At 46.8% G+C, this 20,252-nt stretch overlaps 1 protein-coding gene across 1 annotated transcript in view; it reads right to left on the reverse strand.

Moving 5' to 3' along the window:
* Nucleotides 1-20,252, reverse strand: part of SARS1 (seryl-tRNA synthetase 1) — a 423,834-nt gene that overhangs the window by 80,864 nt on the left and 322,718 nt on the right. The window contains exon 10 of the mRNA XM_044076473.1: nucleotides 5,478-5,607. Coding sequence (XP_043932408.1) covers nucleotides 5,478-5,607 — 130 coding nt within the window. The remainder of the gene's footprint in view (nucleotides 1-5,477; nucleotides 5,608-20,252) is intronic.

The following is a 20,252-nucleotide window of genomic DNA, read 5'->3' on the forward strand; positions in this document are numbered from 1 at the left end:
AAGCCTCTGTAAAACATCTTCCACTACATCCAAAACAGGAGGTATAGCCAAAGGCCTATGCTGGGGTAAAACAAAAATTCCTAAGCCTTTTCCTGGAATCAGAGAAGTCCTGACCTTCCCACTTAAAATGCTCCCTCATGGAATGAAGAGTTTCTGAAAAGAAAAATCCTCAGGAGGAGAAGCAGGAGGAGTAGAATCATCCACATCAGAATCAGAATAAGGAGAGTACTCCTGCAAGTCTTCAGCCGAAGACTCTGAAACATCCAAGCCTGCTCAAAACTCCTAGCTCAGGCTCCACCCTAGGTCTCTTATCAGGAGGGGGCAAAGAACCCCTAATCAAAGTAATCAAATCTTCTGCCATTTTAAGCATATGCTTCTTGGGCACAGTTCCAGAAGAACTAGGGGTGACACCAACTGAAGCTAAACCTGGCCTGCCTCTGGGAGAAGCCTTGGAAACAGAAGGAGAGGGCCTAACCACCCTAGGCAGGGAGGGGAGTATAGTAACCTGAGAAGCCCCATCACCCTGACCTGCCTCCTGAGAGGCCACATCCTGCAATAACAAGGTCTCTCCCTGGGATCCCAAAGAAATCTCCGGTGGAACCACCGGCTCCACCGACGCCTCTCAAGAACCGGCGTCCGGTACGGACGGTTCTTCTAGCCTAGGCTTCACTGCTTTGTCCTTGCGCTTCTTCGAAGAAGCGGGCGTCGGAGCATCCGACGGCATTTTATAATTGCACCGCTTCCCAAAGACTAACCTGGCACAATCTAATCTCCTCTTTATAGTGCGCTTATTAAATCTAGCACAAGAGCGACACCCAACAACGTCGTGCTCAGGCCCTAAACAAGGAATACACAAAGTATGATAGTCTCTATGCGGTATCTGTTTCCCACAAGAAATACAATTATTCACTTTTCTGACATCCGGTAAACCACTGAGGCAAGAAAAAACTAAAATATTCCCCAACGGGGTACTTAGCCAACTTTGACTCGGTCTGAAACTCCGAAAACGAAAAATTTTAGAACGCCAACCGGCACTTGCAATACTGCTTCTGCATCGGACCATGCGGCAAAAAAGACTGAGGATATGACGTCGGTCATGCGCATTTGTACCCTGACGTCCTGATGTCAGTCAAATGCGCCTTGACCGACGTCAGCCTTATACTTTGATATTCGGGCCGACCGAGGACAGCGGACTACCCAAGTGTAAGGACTGCAGCAATGTGAGATGAAGAACATCATTAGACCACCTAGAAGAGCTCCTACACCAATATGAGACCTCAACTTTGTTCTGGAAAAACTAACGCTACCTCCCTTTGAACCAGCTTTCTCTGCAGACCTTCAGTTCCTATCTTGGAAGACTGCCCTGCTCCTGGCAATAACTTCTGCCAGGAGAGTCTCAGAATTACAGGCACTTATGGCAGTGGAACCTTTCCTCATTTTTCATCAAGACAGAGTTTCTCTACAAACTAATCCTTCCTTTATGCCTAAGGTGGTTTCCAGTGTAGCTTTAAATCAAACCATCCACCTACCCACTTTCTTCCCCAATCCACAGAACAAAGGTGAGAGACTCCTGCGCATTCCTTGGACATTCACAGGCAGCTTCGTTACTACTTGGATAAAACTAAGGCTTTCAGAAAAACTGACCAGCTCTTTGTATCCTATGCTACAGCTTCACAAGGGAGGGCCATATTCAAGCAAACCATTTCTAAATGGATAGGCCATTGCATACGGTTCTGTTATACCCATCATAGGAAACCAGTTCCCCCTACCATTAGATCGCACTCTACCAGGGCAACAGCTACCTCTACAGCCTTTCTCAGGGGGGTTCCTACCAAGGAAATCTTAGAAGCTGCAACTTGGAGTTCTGTACACACCTTCACCAAACACTATCACTTACCTCTTTATTCTAAGTCCAGGGTGGGCTTCGCCACTGCAGTTCTGCAGGGCCTCATTGCCTCCACTAACCCTCTATACCACCTCCACCCTACCTTAGCTTTGGGACTCAACCCAAGTGTGATGACTGCAGCAGGGTAACACGATGAACATAGTACAGTTTTGTACCTACCATAAATGTAGATGTTCGAGTGTTCACCCTGCTGCAGTCCAGGTTACCCTCCCTCCAACCCCTCTGATCTACTGGCTAAATCTCTGCTATGCCTTACTGATGTATTTGCTTATAGCTGAAGGGATTTTGTGTTTGTACAGTGTTCTCACCATTTTGTACCAATTTGGATCACCTTTATGGGGGCACCTGACATCTGGGGCAAGAAAAACTGAATAAAATGGCGTCGGTTGCAGTATATGTACCCCTGGCGCACTGACGTCCGGGATGAGGCGACAGCAACCGACGTCGGACCAAGACTTGGGAAATCCGGCCGACTGCGGGACCGCACTGACGTCCTTGGAAGGTAAATCGTCGGAAGGGCCCGAAGTAAAAGGCTGCGTTGGCCTAGTACAATCCGTCAAAATATCCGTAGCGGTCTCGGGTTCCAGAACTGCGGTAGTCAGGGGCTGCGTTGGAGCCTCACTGATAACCGGAGACCGGATCAACCGAGGCCTCGGAATCGTGCTTAGGCCTGGGCTGTCGGTCCTTGTCCCTGCGCTTTTTGTGCACGCCGGTATTCGGTAGCTCCGACGGCATGTTATAGTTAAATTTTCTACCAAAATAGTGTTGTGCGAAATCAAATCATCTTTTAATAGTACGCTTATTAAACCTAGCACAAAAACGACAAGAAGTGAAGTTGTGATCAGGGCCTAGGCAAGGCATACAATAAGAATGAAAATCCTTATGTGATGACTGCAGCAGGGTAACACGATGAACATCTACAGCTTTACTCAGTTGCTTACCACCTGCTCAGAGGCGACCTCTGTCTGACTTACAAGGCCATGTCCAACCCAGAATTAATGGACATGCTCCACCTTAAAAAAAATACAAATCCATTAGAGCCACATGCTTCTCCGACTTCAACCTCAGCACAGCAATAAATAGGACATGCTGGAGGGATATATTCATATCCCAAAGGCTTTCCACACTCTGGAATAAAATCCCAATTCATGTAAGACAAAGCATCTCGCTGGCCCTCTTCAAGACAAATCTTGATGAGTGGATGGGAAACCGTAAGTTTGCACCTGGGATCACTCCAGTGGCACTACTGGAAAGAGGCTCTAGAAGTTAAACTATAAGGGTGGAGAAAGCCAAACACATTTCGGCTAGGCTTATAAACGCCCTAGGGCAGATAGCCTAGTATGAACCTATGAGAGCATGGTACAGCCGGATTTGGAAACTTGCGTTAGTATGTACAAGAGCATGATACAGCAAGATTTGGAAATTTGGTCTTTTGCCACAGTCATGTGATCTCGGAGTTTGTATATGTAAGTTGCATGAGTCATTGGGAGTGGCTAAAGATGAGGCTCTCCCCCACATACAAAAAAACACTTGTTTTCTCCCTGTTAGATGCGAGTGTCCTTTTCAATAGGGTGCCACTCTGCATTATTTTTTGTTTGGTCTAAAGCTGTTCGCCCACTGCATTTTCAGTAGTTAAATATACTGTGGGTGTGGATATAGTGCTTTTAGTTTTTATGTAATCACAAATTTTCCAAAAATTTAATCTAGAACATATTTAATTGAATTACATTTCATCTAACATTTCACATGCAGCCAATACTCCCAACATTTTTTGGTAATGAGCAACACTCCTGCAACCCCCCAACTCCCTTACTTAAATATACTAATGCCATGCACACAAGCATTGATGGAGCACTCCCCAACTCCCTTACTTACATATACTAATGCCATGCACACTGAAGCATTGATGGAGCACTCCCTTACTTAAATATATTGAATCCACAAACACATGAAGCACTGATAGAGCACCACCAACTCCCTTACTTAAATATACTAATGCCATGCACACTGAAGCATTGATGGAGCACTCCCCAACTCCCTTACTTACATATACTAATGCCATGCACACTGAAGCATTGATGGAGCACTCCCTTACTTAAATATATTGAATCCACAAACACATGAAGCACTGATAGAGCACCACCAACTCCCTTACTTAAATATACAAATGCCATGCACACTGAAGCATTGATGGAGCACTCCCCAACTCCCTTACTTAAATATACTAATGCCATGCACATTGAAGCATTGATGGAGCACCCCTCACCCAACTACCTTACTTAAATACACCAACTCCGTGCATTGATGGAGCACTCCCCAACTCCCTTACTTAAATATACTGACTCCACACACACTGAAGCACTGATGGAGCACCTCCAACTCCCTTACTTAAATATACTAATGCCATGTACACCGAAGCATTGATGCAGCACCCCTCACCCAACTACCTTACTTAAATACACTAACTCCGTGCACTGATAGAGCACTCCCCAACTCCCTTACTTAAATATACTAATGCCATGCATACTGAATCATTGATGGAGCACCCCTCACCCAACTACCTTACTTAAATACACTAACTCTGTGCATTGATAGAGCACACCCCAACTCTTACTTAAATATACTGAATCCACACACACACACACACACACACACACACACACTGAAGCATTGATAGAGCACTCCCAACTCCCTTATTAAACATACTAACACCACGCACACTGAATATAACATGAAAGTGAATAGTTATATATTCTTTTGTAAATTATTTCTTAATCATAATACATTTTAAGATTTTGTACTTTATTATAAAAGCAAAAAAATAATTACTGCAAAACTGGTTTTGAGCACCATTAAATATGTAAATAATTGGATTGTTTTATTGTTTTGAAACAAGAAAGGTTATGATGAATACAATGTACCGTGTAATGCAATTACAATAATTCATTCTTTCAATGATTTGCAATACTGTTATGGTAATATAGAACAACCAATAAACACATCTTTAAAAAAGCAAAAATACTTCTGAATCTCACAGTACAAAGAGTGAATTAACCACAATTTAAAAAATCAAGATAATTCCCAAACATGCATTTACATCTGTAGTAAACAAACTCTCTATTAAGTACATCATTTTATTTTACAGCAACACATTATTAAAATATTTTAATATGCTTGTTAATTAAAATTCAGCATGAATCGTCACATATTAATGTCACTCTCAATGTGTATGCAATTTTATCAAGTCTGTTTACCATGACAAATGTGCCAAACTTCCAAACTAACATTTGTTTGCAAACATAGGTTCATAGGTGTGTACTAGGCGAATGACCCTGGAGCCTTTACAAGCCTAACCCATAGGATCACCCTGGCATCATGCCACCAGAATCCTCTGCAACTCAAAGTTGTGGATTAATCAATGGTCATAAATTGAAACGAAACATGTGTGAACATGTGTTTTATTAAAAAAAAAAAAAAATTATATATCTACATTTATATATTAAAACATTTGTTTTAATTTTGACGTAGACAAGCTTAATGTTTCTGTTACGCTGAGGCATTTTGTACTTACCCGGAGGCATAAAGTCTCTTAGTTTTTCTGGCACAATAATGCCTTCCTCAGTTTGGTAATTCTCCAAGATAGCGCAAATGGCACGTGTTGTGGCACACATTGTAGCATTTAACATATGCACATATTCCACCTATGAAGGAAGGAGGAGAATCCATGTTACAGGATGGGCGATTTTTTTTAAAGGTGGCGCACAGTTGTGTAGTTAACTCTGCCCGTGTTTTATTACCGTTAAGTACATTTACTTATTAAAGTTAATGTTACATAATTCCTACCAAACTTCCCTTGCATGAAATAGTCGATATGAATATACAGAACAGCTAAGCGATTCCAACAACAAATTATTAGAAGTTATGTACTCACCATAACGTTCCATCTGAGTAGGTGTATTCATTTGTCTGCAACCTGTGGGTTATGGATCCGATATCGGATCCGAACCGGCATGGTTTTCCAGCTATGGATCCGAGCTCTCAGCTCCTCCCCTCACCCATAATGCCCTGCTCTCCCTACATGACCTCAGATCGAGTTTGCCAACAGCATGAACACCCTGAAAAGGGTAACACATAATATGCAGGAAACTGAAAAGGCCAGGGGGATAAGGAGGGCGGGATGGTTGCAGACAAATGAATACACCTACTCAGATGGAACGTTATGGTGAGTACATAACTTCTAAATCTGAAGTAGGAGATTCATTTGTCTGCAACCTGTGGGACAGAGTCCCCAGCTACCTGAATCTTGGGCGGCCATCATGGAAGGATATTCGAGCACGCGAGCCAAAGGATGCTCTACCCTAGATGTAATATCCAACTTGTAGTGGGAAATAAAGGTATGAGATGAAGCCCAAGTGGCTGCTGAACAAATATCATCCAGAGGTATCCTAGCCTTAAAGGCCGAGGTAGAGACTGACCGGGTTGAATGGGCATGTACTCCTCGGTGCGGGCCTTCCAGAAGCTTGATAAGCCAATAAGATGCATTGTGAAATCCAGCGAGATAATGAGACTTTAGAAATTGGCTTGCCCAAATTAAATTTAGCAAAGGAAATAAACAACTGGTCGGATTGCCTATGACCAGCAGTCCTGTTTAGATAAAATCTAAGTTGCCTGTGAACATCTAAGGAATGAAGCTTGTATTCACCCTTGTTTTGATATTTAGGAAAGAAAACAGGGAGGTTAATGGATTGATTAATATTTGCTTCAGAAGCTACCTTAGGAAGAAAGGACGGGTTGGTCCTGAGGTATACACGGTCCGGATGAAAGACCAAGTAAGGAGGCTTGGCTGATAAGGCTTGAAGTTCTGAGACTCTCTTGGCCGAAGTAATGGCTACTAAAAAGGCCGTCTTGAAAGATAAAAATTTCAGATCTACCGTCGCCGCCGGTTCGAAGGGGGGAGCGGTCAAGGCCTGGAGGACCAAAGAAAGGTCCCAAGGAGGAACCACTTGCTTTACAGGGGGCCTGAGAAGAAAAGTACCTTTTAGGAAAATCTTACACAATTTGGCAGGCATCAGTGGACTGGAGTCGTGACCAATATGATAATGAGAAATTGCCGCAAGTTGTACTTTGACCGTGGAACTGCTGGCACCATCATTAAAAAGGGTGGTTAAGAAGTCAAGCACCAGAGGAAGGGGAAAGTACAGTTTTGTACCTACCATAAATGTAGATGTTCGAGGATTCCATTGCTGCAGTCCTGACTATTGGGTATAGTCCGCGTCCCAGTCGGCCCGAATACCAGAGTATAAGGCTGACGTCGGTCATGGCGCCTTAGACTGACGTCAGTACGTCAGGGTACTAATGCGCATGACCGACGCCATTTCCTCAGTCTTTTCTTGCCCCAGATGTCAGAAGACCCAAAAAGACAAGTCCCAAAAAACCTGCACCAAAAAACATGTACAATATATACAACAATATATACAAAAATATAAGCATGTAAACTCACCTACACAACCACCCCTAAACACAGAGGGAAGGAGGGAGGGTAAATTGGACTGCAGCAATGGAATCCTCGAACATCTACATTTATGGTAGGTACAAAACTGTACTATGTTCTTCGTCTTCCATTGCTGCAGTCCTGACTATTGGGTAGAATCCCAAAGCAGAGGAAAGGGAGGCTGGCAAATTATAAGGAAGTAGGAGCTGATAACATGCCTTGCAAAACAGCAGTGGCAAAACCAGCCCTAGACTTAGAGTAGATAGGAAGATGATAATGCTTAGAGAAAGTATGCACTGAACTCCAAGTAGCTGCTTCCAAAATATCCTTAGTTGCCACCCCTTAGAAATGCTGTTGAAGTGGCAGTAGCCCTAGTGGAATGAGGCCTAATCCCAGCTGGAATCTCCTTGCCATGATGGGAATAACAAAATGCAATGCAAAAGCCAATCCACCGGAAATAGTTTGTTTTGACACAGGCTTGCCCTGTGAACTCAAGGCAAAAGAAACAAACAACTGCTGAGACTGCCTAAAATCCTTAGTCCTGCTTAAATAATATCTCAATTGCCTGTGTACATCTAAAGTGTGCAAAATCTTTTCCCCTTTATTTTGGGGATCTGCATAAAAGTAGGCAAATGAATAGTTTGGTTTAAAGCCACACTAGAAACCACCTTAGGCATAAAGGAAGGATTAGTGCGTAATGATACCCTATCCTTATGGAAAATCAAAAAGGCTCTACTGCCATAAGGGCCTGCAACTCAGACACCCTTCTTGCAGAAGTAATGGCCAACAGAAAAGCAGTCTTCCATGACAAGTATTTCAACTCAGCAGTAGCCGCAGGCTCAAAAGGTTGTAGAGTAAGTTTTTCCAACACAAAATTGAGATCCCAAGCAGGAGTAGGAGCTCATTGGGGGTCTTATATTCTTTGCCCCTCTAAGAAACTGCTTGAACAAAGGATGCGAAAACAAAGGTGGGTCACAATCATAGTGAGCTGAAATTGCTGCAGCATGAATCTTAATGGAAGAGAAGGACAAACCTTTGTCCAATAACTCAGTAAGATATTGAAGAGCCACACTCAAATTAGGCTCAGAAATCTCCAAATTCTTTGCTGTACTCCAAAATAAAAATCTCTTCCATTTGTCTGCACACCTTCCTTGTACTAGGTCTTCTAGCTTCCATAATCACATTTAAAACTTGCTGAGGAAGTTGAGACCTGCTGTGCTTCAAGAGAGAATATGCCAGGCTGTTAGATGAAGAGAATGAAGCTTGACATTGAGCAGATGACCATCCTTCTGAGATAACAGATGAGGAATCAGAGGTAAAGGCCATGGAGGCTTCCTTACCAGACTCCGTAGTAGTGGATACCAGTGTTGCCGAGGCCAATCTGGAGCTATCAAAATCATCCTTGGCCTGTCTTGTCTGACCTTTAATAATACCTTTGGAAGAAGAGGCAGAGGTGGAAAGGCATAGACATGAAGGTTTTTCCAACTGAAAGACAGAGCATCCACTTTCCAAGCTGTGTGATGAAACCCCTTTGTGCAATACTTTGGCAGCTGGTGGTTTAGTGGAGAAGCGAACAGATCTATGTCTGGAGTTCCCCATGACACTGTCAATTTCTGAAATACATGAAGATCCAGTTTCCACTCGTGGGGATCCATGATTTGTCTGCTTAACACATCTGCTAGGGAGTTCTGTGCTCCTGGCAGAAACCTTGCCTGAAGAGTTAGTTGCAGGCTTAACGCAGTCTCCCATAAAATCATTGCTTGCCTGCATAGAGGATAAGAATGTGTTCCCCCTTGCTTGTTGATGTACCACATGACAGTTGTGTTGTCTGTTAGAATCAACACCTGCCCTGGAAGAAGTAACTCCTTGAAAGCCATCAATGCAAACTGGACTGCTAACATCTCCTTCATGTTGATATGTAGATGCTGTAGTCTGGCAGGCCACTTGTCTTGTATCCACTTTCCATTTAGATGAGCTCCCCAAGCAGTGTCCGAGGCATCTGTCGTTAAAATCTGACTCGCCTCTGGCCGGGTCACAGAGAGTCCCTTGTTTAGGTGACATTCCTGAGCCCACCACAAGAATTCCTTTTGAAGGCAAGGTATTATTTGAATGACAGTGTCCAAATCCTGGCAGTGCTGTGTCCATACATTTTGAGATACCATTGCAGCTTCCTCATATGCAGTTTGGCATTGGGAAGCACCAGAATACAAGATGCCATGAACCCTAATGCTTGAAGGACTGTCCTTGCAGTCAGCACGGACTGATGAGATAGTTGATGGAAGTAAAGTGACAGACTCTTTTGTTTGTCCGGGGTTAAAAAGGCCATCTGGGCTGCTGTATTCAGTCTCACACCCAGAAAGCACATGTCTTGAGAGGGTACTAGACTGGACTTTATTTCGTTCACAGAATACCCCAGGCATCTTAGCACTGCTATGACATATTCCAGATGCTGTAGAAGGTCTTCCTTTTCTTGAGCCAGAATCAGGCAGTCGTCCAAGTAAGGATAGATTTGAATGCCTTGAAGCCTGAAGTAAGCTATCACTGGAGCCAGAACCTTTGTGAATACTCTGGGCGCAGTAGATAAGCCAAAGGGCAATGCAGAGAACTGATAATGAAAATCTCCAGTTCGAAACCGCAGATACTTTCTGCAACCTAGCCTTATAGGCACATGAAGGTAAGCCTCCTTGAGATCTAAAGTTACCATCCAGTGATCTTTGCCCAGCAGAGGTAACAGTTGTTGTAACGTCAACATCTTGAACTTGGGAATGTCCAGATAAGTGTTGAGGATAGATAAATCCAAAATTGGTCTCCACGTGTTCCCCTTCTTTGGTACTAGGAACAGGCGAGAATAAAATCCAAGCCCCTTTCTGATACAGGGACTGGCTGAATGGCCCCTATCTGGAGTAACTGAGAAACTTGCTTGTGAGCCTCTTTTCTTTGTGGAGGAGGAACATCTGGCATGCCTTTGGAAGGGGGCATTGTGTGGAAATAAAATCTGTAACCGTGATGAATGATATCCAGCACCCATCTGTCTTGAGTGATTAAATCCCAATTTTCTTTGAAAAGAGACAGTCTTCCTCCCAAAGGAGCTGCCAGACGAGAATCCACTGGCAGCTGAAAAGGCAGGTCATTGGGTCTGCTTACGAAAGGACTGACCCCTGCCCTCACCAGAAGTCTGAGCAGGTGAACTCTCTGATCTAGGCCTAAACGAACCTTGAGCCCTGCCCCTACCACGTCTAGACCTACCCCTAGACTGGGAACCATAAGCAGGATATATCCACCCCTTAGCAGGCCAATTTCTACTAAACTTCGGAGGCTGCACCTGTAAAAAATCTTTAACAGTCTGCATAGACTTAGCTTTGTCCTCCATTTTCTTTAAAACTGCTTCCACAGGCGGTCCAAACAACACATCAGACTGTAAAGGAGCATCCAAAATCCTGGTCTTAACATGCTCAGCTAAATTCTGATCCTTCAACCAGGCATGTCTGCGAAGAACAGAACTAGTAGCAGCCACCCTCGAGGAGGCCTGAACAGCATCAAAACCACACTGCAAAGAATGCTTACCCACTTGTTCAGACACATGAACCAAATCCAGCAATTCTTTACACTCAATACCTTCCGCCAAAGCATCCACCTTAGATTTCAATTGTGAAAGGAGATAATTCTGATATTTCAGCATATGAAACTGACAATTCAACGCCCTCATGGCTAGAGTGGAAGAAGTATATACTTTCTTACCCCACCTATCCAAAGCCCGTGCCTCTTTATCAGAGGGTACAGGATTTTTAACCACAGAAGCTTTAACACCTTTAGGCCCCTGAGAAACAGTTTCTGGGTCCGCCTAGGACTCTTAAACAAATACTTATGAGCTTGGGCACCCTATAATACCTAGCAGGCTTAACAGCAGCAGGAGGCAAGGAGTCAGGGTTCAGGGAAGCCTCTGCAAAAACATCCTCCACCACATTCAACACAGGAGGAATAGCTAAGGGCCTATGCTGGGGTAAAAACAAGAATTCCCTAAGCCTTTTCCTGGAATCAGAGTAATCCTGGCCTTCCCATTTAAAGTGCTCCCTCATGGAGTGAAGAGTCTCTGAAAATGAAAAATCCTCAGGAGGAGAAGCTGTAGGAGTGGAATCATCCACATCAGAATCAGAATAAGTAAGAAACTCTTGTAAGTCTTCAACAGAAGACTCTGAAGCCTGTGAACACTGTTCAAAACTATCAAACTCCTGTTCCACCCTAGGCCTCTTATCAGGCGGGGGCATAGAACCTCTAATCAGAGTAATCAAATCTTCTGCCATTTTAAGCATATGTTTCTTAGGCACAGAGCCCGAAATGCTAGGAGAAGCCCCCACAGAAGCTGAACTTGGCCTACCTCTAAAAGAAGCTTTGGCAACAGAAGGAGAGGCCCTAACTACCTTGGGAAGAGAGGGAAGAACAGTTACCTGAGAAGCCCCCTCAGCCTGGCCTACCTCCTGAGAGGGCACATCCTGTAACAGTAAAGTATCTGCCTGAGACTCCATAGAGACTCCTGGCAAAACCTCTGGCTCCCCTGAGCCTTCTAAAGAACCGACGTCCGGGACTGCCGGTTCCTCACCCCTAGGCTTCACTGTTTTGTCCTTGCGCTTCTTGGATGAAGCGGGCGTCGGAGCATCCGACAGCATATTATAATTGCAACGCTTCCCAAACACTAACCTAGCACAATCTAGCCTCCTCTTAATAGTGCGCTTGTTAAATCTAGCACAAGAGCGGCAACCAACAATGTCGTGCTCAGGCCCTAAACAAGGTATACACAATGTATGATAATCCCTATGCGGTATCTGCTTCCCACAAGAAATACAGTTATTCACTTTCTCTGACATCCGGTTAAATACTGAGGCAAGAAAAACCAAAACGTTCCAACGGGTTACTTAGCCAACTCTGTTTCGGTCTGAAACTCCGGTTTCGGAAAATCTCAGAACGCCAACCTGCACTCGCAAAATTGCTTCTGCATCGGACCATGCAGCAAAAAAGACTGAGGAAATGGCGTCGGTCATGCGCATTAGTACCCTGACGTACTGACGTCAGTCTAAGGCGCCATGACCGACGTCAGCCTTATACTCTGGTATTCGGGCCGACTGGGACGCGGACTATACCCAATAGTCAGGACTGCAGCAATGGAAGACGAAGAACATCTGTGAAGGGGTTTAGACCGTGCCGCTCCACCCACAAGGAGAACCGTTTCCACTTGCTGCGGTAAACTTTCCTGGTGGATGGTTTATGAGCCGCCACCAGGATGGCCTTAACTGGGGACGAAATACCGGGAGTCCTGATCAGGAGTGGAACTGGAGCAGCCAAGCGGTCAGCTTCAGGTTGTCCAGATTCGGGGTTGATAAGTGGGATGGATGAGATATCAGATCTGGAATGGGATCTAGAATCCAAGGAGGATTCACTGAGTGAGACCTTAGGAAAGGGAACCAGATCTGTCGAGGCCAAAATGGGGCAATGAGAATCATTCTGCACCCCAACCGAGAGGCTTTCTGAAGAACTTGGAGCATCAGAGGCAAGGGGGGGGGGGTAAGCATAAAGAAGACCGGGTGGCCAAGCATGCACCAGAGCGTCTCTTGGGGTATCTCCGGGAGGAGGTATTAGAGCGAAAAAACTGTTGCACTTGGTGTTTGAGGGAGACGCAAAAAGATCGCAACAAGGAGTTCCCCACCGTGCGAAGATGCGTTCCGCTACCTGAGTACTGAGAGACCACTCGTAAGGGGTGAGAATGGTGCGACAGTTTGTCCGCAAGGATGTTGGACCGACCCGGAATATGCGTTGCTATGAGAAAGCGGTTGGTGGAGATTGCCCATTCCCACACTCTGGTTTCTCGACAAAGAGGGTAAGACCTGGTTCCTCCTTGCTTGTTGAGATACCAGACGACAGACATGTTGTCCGATTGAATCGCAACTGTTCCCAAGGGAAGAAAGGCCTGAAGTGCTAGCAATGCTAAGAGCACTGCTCTCATCTCTAGAACGTTGATATGCAGTAAGGTCTCTGAATTGTTCCACGTGCCTTGGACCGTCCGGCCTGCAAAATGCCCCCCCCACCCGAGGCGGGAGGCGTCCGTGGTCACCGTGGCGAGAGGGGGAGAAGCACAAAAGGGGTGGCCTCCGTGGAGATCTGGAGAGTGTAGCCACCACAGGAGGGACCGCTTGCAAGCCTTGCTGATCGCAACGGGATGATGCATAAAAACAGCAAGATACGACCACTGAACTAGGAGTGTCCATTGAAGGATGCGCATATTGAACCTGGCGAGAGGGAGAAGCGCTATCGCTGCTGCCATGGACCCTAGGGCCCTCAGGACCAACTCCGCCGGAACTGAGCTGGAGTGGAGAATGGCCCGCACCTGGAGCTGCAGATTCTGGATTCTGTCCGCAGTGAGGAAGGCTCTTAATCGCCTCGTGTCTAACCTGGCACCTATAAAATCTATGAACTGCGTGGGTGCTAGGTTGGATTTTTCTGTATTTATTGTGATGCCCAGACGGGGAGCAAGATGGAGAAAGGAGTCTCGCGCCAGTAATAGTAGATGCCTTGTTGGGGCGGTGAGAAGCCAGTCGTCCAGGTAAGGAAAGACCTGCACCCCCTGAAGCCTCAGGTGGGCCGCTACCACTGCTAATACTTTGGTGAACACCCTGGGAGCTGTGGTGAGACCAAAGGGAAGGACCCGGAATTGGTAGTGACTGGCTCCCAGCCGGAAGTGGAGAAACCTCCTGGAGCGCCTGTCCATTAGTATATGGTAGTACGCATCCTTGAGGTCTATGGAGCACATCCAGTGATTTTCTCCCAGAAGGGGGAGAATAGACTGCAACGAAACCATTCGGAATTTCTCTTTGGGAACTGCCAGGTTCAAGAGTGAAAGGTCTAAAATTGGTCTTAGATCCCCCGTCTTTTTTGGCACTAAAAAGAACCTGGAGTAGAACCCTGATCCGATCTGGTCTGGGGGGGCGGGCTGGATGGCTCTTTTCTTTAGCAGATGGCCAATTTCTGCCAAAGCGGCCTCCCACTGACCGGGTGGAACGTCGGGGAGGGACTTCAATTTTGGCATGTGACGAAATGGGATACGGTATCCTCTGGATATGATTTGGAGGACCCGGCGGTCTGATGTTATGGACTCCCATGCCGCTAGGTGCTCCGAAAAACGTCCCCCGACTGCCTCCAGAGTGGAGCAGCCGGGCAACCCTTCAGGGCTGCTGCGGGCGTTCAGAGAAGGGTTCTCTGGACCCAAAGTTCCTGGGAGCCCCTCTGCCCCTGGGCGGCGTCCTCCCTGTCCTCCTCTGCCACGGAAGGACTGGTTGTCCGAGCGGCTGGGATTGCTGCGACTTCGGAACCACATCTTCTTCTGGCCCTTTTGGTTCCTAGAATAGGGCCTCTGGGGCACAGAGAAGCGGATTCCGACAGCAGACAGCGTCTTCCGCCCTTTCGCTCTGGGTCAAGGTATCACGAACAGTTTTGCCAAAGAGGGCAGAACCATCGAAGGGCTCGCAAATGACGCCTTGAAGGGCTCCGTGAAATCGCAATGACGGAGCCAGGCCTGACGTCTGGTAACTAGGCCTGCCCCTGCGGCTCTAGCGGCACCTTCCGTAGCACGGGACAGTAGCCGCATAGAGGTATTAGTGACGGACCTGAGAGTGGCCATACGGGTGGAGTGCAACACTTTGTCCTCCTCCGACATGGACTCTGGGGGGGGGGATGCAGCGTATTCTTTGATAAGATCGCGCTGCATCCTAATCACATGTGCCAGGTAGTTCAGCGCCCTTACAGAGAAGGTCGCTGAACTAAACATCCGCTTCCCCAAGCGGTCCATCATCCGAGACTCCTTGCTCGGGGGATGGACTGAGGGACTCTCCTGAGCAAGTTCCCTCTTGGTGGCAGCCGCCGTCAACACGGCATCTACCGGAGGCCCCTTACTCCAATGGGCACGGTCAGCCGGGGGACTGAGTATACGGTCGGGCCTTTTTGGGATTGGCTCCACGGTGTCCGGTTCCTTCCACGCCCTGGTGGTAATGAGGTCCACCAGGGGGTCGGCAGGAGGGGACACCCAAGAGGTAGACGGGCCCGCTTCAAATGCCTCCAAGAACACGGACTCGTCCGAGGAAGACTTGGGGGCAGACCACCACCCCCCCCCTTATGCGGAGCATTTCCATGTTGTCTCCAAATGAGACATCCTCAGGGGGTGATCTTGGGGAGCCTTCCCCTTCCTCCAAGTCCGTGTCTTCTGTGAGAGACTCAGGGGTGTCTATGTGCCTCCTTTTGCACGTATATTTGCGGGGGGCATCCTCCGGGGGGCTGTCAGAGGACTCCTCGCAAACAGTGACCTGTTCCAAAGGAACAACTTGGGGCAAAGGAGCGGGCTGTCCCAATGGCCGGATGGTGGAAGCCTGGCCCAGTGCAGATGGAGCACGGGACGGAGCCGAAGCAAGTGCCGGGGGTCCGGAAACCCTCAACAGGGCCCTCTCCACTACATCAAAAGCCGAGGGGGAGCCGACCTCGACCAAAGGATCCGACAATCTGCTCCCCCTGGGATCCGAGGAGTGGATCGGCGCCGAAGCGCTCGGATCCGAGGGGACAGTGCGCTCCGACACAGAGGGCGCCGAAGGAGCACTGATCCCACTGGATCCGAAGCTCGGATCCAGGCTCCGAGAGGTCGGATACGAAGCACTCAAGGGCAGGGTCGGATCCGAAGTACCGAGTACTATCGGCGCCGACCCACCCCCGGCTCCGAAGCTGTTCGGCTCCAACTGCTCGAACCCGGGTAGCGGGTCGGAGAAGGAGCTATAGGTTTAAAGAAAGGGGTCGAGCTCCCCCCCAGAGGGGGGGGGGGGGCAAGAGCACTCCCATCTGCATCTGGGCCTGGATGAACCTTCTCATCATCCGGTCCAGATCAGCGTCCGATAAACTACAAGTCGATCTCGACGAGGCTACCGAGGTAGGCCTTGAGTGCCTCCTGGATAGCCTCGACGGAGATCGGGTCTCCTCCTCCTCAGGTCCCGGTGAAAAGCACACGGGTGACCGGAGCCGAGGAGGGGGAGAACCAGCAGACAAGGAGGCCGGAGGAGAAGCCCGCTTGGCAGGCGGGGCCGAAACAGAGGTCTCGGCCCACCGCTTATGGTGCTTCTCCCTCCGGTCCTTCTTTCTAGCTTCCCTCTCCTCCGAACCACTACAGGGAGGTTGAGTCCCAGGAGGAGGAGGGGGAGCCGGAGAGGAGGGAACCGTAGACACGGTACCCCCCGAAGGAGCGGAAGTCGGAGCCGAGTCCGGGGGCAAAAGTCCCGCCAGGACCAGCTTAGACCTCCGCTCCTTCAATGCCCTGGGGTTGAACCCTGCACAAATGGAACATCCAGAAGTGAGGTGTTCAACCCCAAGGCATCGAACGCACCGAGTGTGGCCATCAGCAGGGGAAAGCTTATGGCCACACTCGGAGCACTTCAAAAAAATAGCCTTAGGTTGTTCAGACATCCTAAGCCTAGCTTTACTTAAGCTAAAGTAAAAAAGTAAAAGTAAACTAGTCACACAACACAGGCCCAAACACACACTACGCTACCAGCGAGGGGAGGGAAACTAAATATATAAAGATTAATAAAACTAAACAGCTTTAACTACAAAAAGGGAAACCTAATCTTTCACACAAAACTGTCAAAAAATTTAAATTTTAGCACTAGAGAATCTTAATAAAACCACTTAGCTGTAGAGCTCAAGAAAACCAATCTGGTCACCAGAGCGGCAAACTAGATCTGAGGTCATGTAGGGAGAGCAGGGTATTATGGGTGAGGGGAGGAGCTGAGAGCTCGGATCCATAGCTGGTAAACCATGCCGGTTCGGATCCGATATCGGATCCATAACCCACAGGTTGCAGACAAATGAATCTCCTACTTCAGATCATTCATTTCTGTTGAATTAACTAAAACAGCAGCACTTATGGAAAGTCCCAAAAATTCACGCAGGCATTATTACAGTTCCTGCAGCATTTCAATATCTCTTAAGAGGTCCCATGTGCCAGACTCCTAAATCACACTATGTCTGAAAAAGCATGAAGAATTAAATTTATTTTATGTTATGAGCATTTCAGTACTATTTAGGACAAACAACAAAGGACAAAACCTGCACTAGGAAATGAAAAAATGTTCTATTAGAGATAGTGTACTTCACACTATTAATAGTGAAAAAGCCAAAGAGGCCTCTCCTACATATTTTATTTGGTCCCAGAGCCAGCTAATACAGAGAAAACTGAAGAGGAGATTAATTCTTCTATTCATAGCCGCCGCATTCCATGGCAGCTACCAGAATTGCAACATTCTGTTCATAGCCACATTCCATGGTGGCCACCAGAACTGTAGCATTCTGTTCATAGCCAACACATTCCACGGCGGCTACCAGAACTGTAGCATTCTGTTCATAGCCAACACATTCCACGGCGGCTACCAGAACTGTAGCATTCTGTTCATAGCCAACACATTCCACGGTGGCTATCTGAACTACAAAAAAACAACACCCAGGCCACATGCTCAGGCCCCTGGGCTGGGTGTCGGTTTTTTAGACATGGATCGAGATTTAGGCCTTAGTGATGAATGAAGCGTCGATTTAATATACAAGTCCGTAGGCCTGAATACACCCTCAGAAGCCGGTGCCTGCACAGCGGCTCTGGACCCATCCAAAGTAGAGACATCTGCAGGTTCCATGGTTGAAGTATCTTGCGGCATACTGGACTCAGAATGGGTCTCAGAGGCCTGCGAATCTGAAGTAGTGGGTATCAGGGGCTGTGAAAGCACCTCACTGAGTACCGGCGACTGGCTTAGGATAAGCATCGTCGGCAGTTTTGGACCTCGGCGGCCTGTCTCTGTCTTTATCTTTGCACTTTTTCGGAATCCCGGTAGTCGGATGGCTAACCGACATTTCTGGATAATTAAACCGAGAACCGAAATATTTAGAGGCAAAAATGTACCGACGATAGATAGTGCGCTGATTAAATAAAGCACAAAACCGACAGCAAGGTACGTTGTGGTCAGGGCCTAGGCAAGGAATACAGTAATAATGAAAATATTTATGAGGTATTTGCTTTCCACAAGTAATGCAATTATTAACTTTTACTGACATTGGTAAGGAGCAAGAAAAAGTTTCCCCAACGGGGTACTTAGCTTTAAGTTGAAAAATTTCAGGAGTTGGCCGACAGGCTCTTGCGAACTGCTTCTGCTTCGGGCACCGCACAGCAAGAAAGACTGATGTAATGGCGTCAGCTGCATGTTTTATACCCCTGACGACCTGACGTCATGGAAGGGACAGCATCGAAGGGACAACAACCGACGCAGAACCCAAGACTTTGTTAATCAGGCCGACTGAGGGCAACCTGCAAGCAGATTACCCAAATGTAATGACTGCAACAGTGAAACACGAAGAACATCCATAATTCCTTGCAGTGCAGGGTGCTTCACCTGCTCCATGCACTACCAGTGTAACAGCACAAAGTGCATTTACCAGCTTTCAAAGCCTGTATTTATTTTACTTTTTGCTTTTGTTGACTGGGATGGTCAGATTTCTGATTCAGACTCCGATGAGAGTTCAGTTTCTGATTCTCCCTGTGTGTGTGTGTTTGGGGGAGGGGGGTTCTCTTTCTCTGAAACTATTGCTAGAATGTCCCGGTGTTTTTAGTGGGAGAATTAGAAGTCCTGTACTCACCACAACTAGGTATCTGGTGTCCATTTTCATACATCCTCACTAACGGGTCTCAGATCAGATATCTGATCCAACTCGGACACTTTCCAAGACTTAGGTTCCAAATCTCGAGCTCCTCCCTCTACTTATAATGTTCCTCAGATCACATTTGCTGCCCTATAACTGAAAAGGTTACCACAACTACAGAGAAAGAAAAGTATCCGAGGCTCAAACCTGGAAACTATTGGTTCTGAATTCTTCCAAGCACTTCACAAATGCACCATGCCAGGGGGGGGTGGATGAGAGGGACATGAGGAGGAATGAAAATGGACAACACAGACACCTAGTTATGGTGAGTGCATAACTTTTAAATCTGATGTCCTTTTCATTCTTCCTCACTAATGGGTCAGAATCCCCAGCAACAGAAACCCTGGGTGGCCCTTAAGGAAGGATGTGCCGGATCACAGTTAAGCCAAAGGATGCCTTGCTCTTAGAAATAATACCCAATTTATAAAGTAAACAAATGTAAGAGTCTTAGACCAAGTGGCTGCAACACAAACGTCATCAAATGAGGCTCTGGAAGACAAGGCAGATGAAGTAGCCACAGCCCTGGTGGAATAAGCCTTGGGAGATTGGGGCAAGTCTATACCTTTCTTAGAATAAATGAATGAAATGCAGTCTGTTATCCATTTAGCTAAAGTGATTTTTGAATCTGCCAGTCCTGACCATCTTGTTGACAGGGAGACAAACAGCTGATCAGACTTCATACGACTGATCTGTGGAGGTAGAATCATATTTGCCTGTGCAGATCTAGGAGCTGTAGAAGATATTCACCTTTGCTCAAAAAATTGGGGAAGAAAAATGGTAACTAAATGGATAGGTTAATGTTAAATTCTGTGGGCACCTTAGGCATAAAAGATGGATTTGTTCTTAATGATGCTCTATGTTTGTGAAAAATTATGCAAGTAGTTTGGCTGACCAAGCTTGAAGCTCTGATATTCGCTTAGCAGAAGTAATAGCTACTGAAGCTCCGATATTCACTTAGCAGAAGTAATCGCTACTAAGAAGATCGTTTTACAAAACAGGAATCTCATGTCACAAGAACTGCTGCTTCAAAGGGCTTCTAGGTAAGACCTTGCATTACAACCTTGAGATTCCAAGGGGTAGAAGGATTTTTTA

This window comes from Protopterus annectens, chromosome 7.part0 (genome assembly GCF_019279795.1).
Source record: "Protopterus annectens isolate FY-2018-M chromosome 7.part0, PAN1.0, whole genome shotgun sequence".
NCBI lineage: Eukaryota > Metazoa > Chordata > Ceratodontiformes > Protopteridae > Protopterus > Protopterus annectens.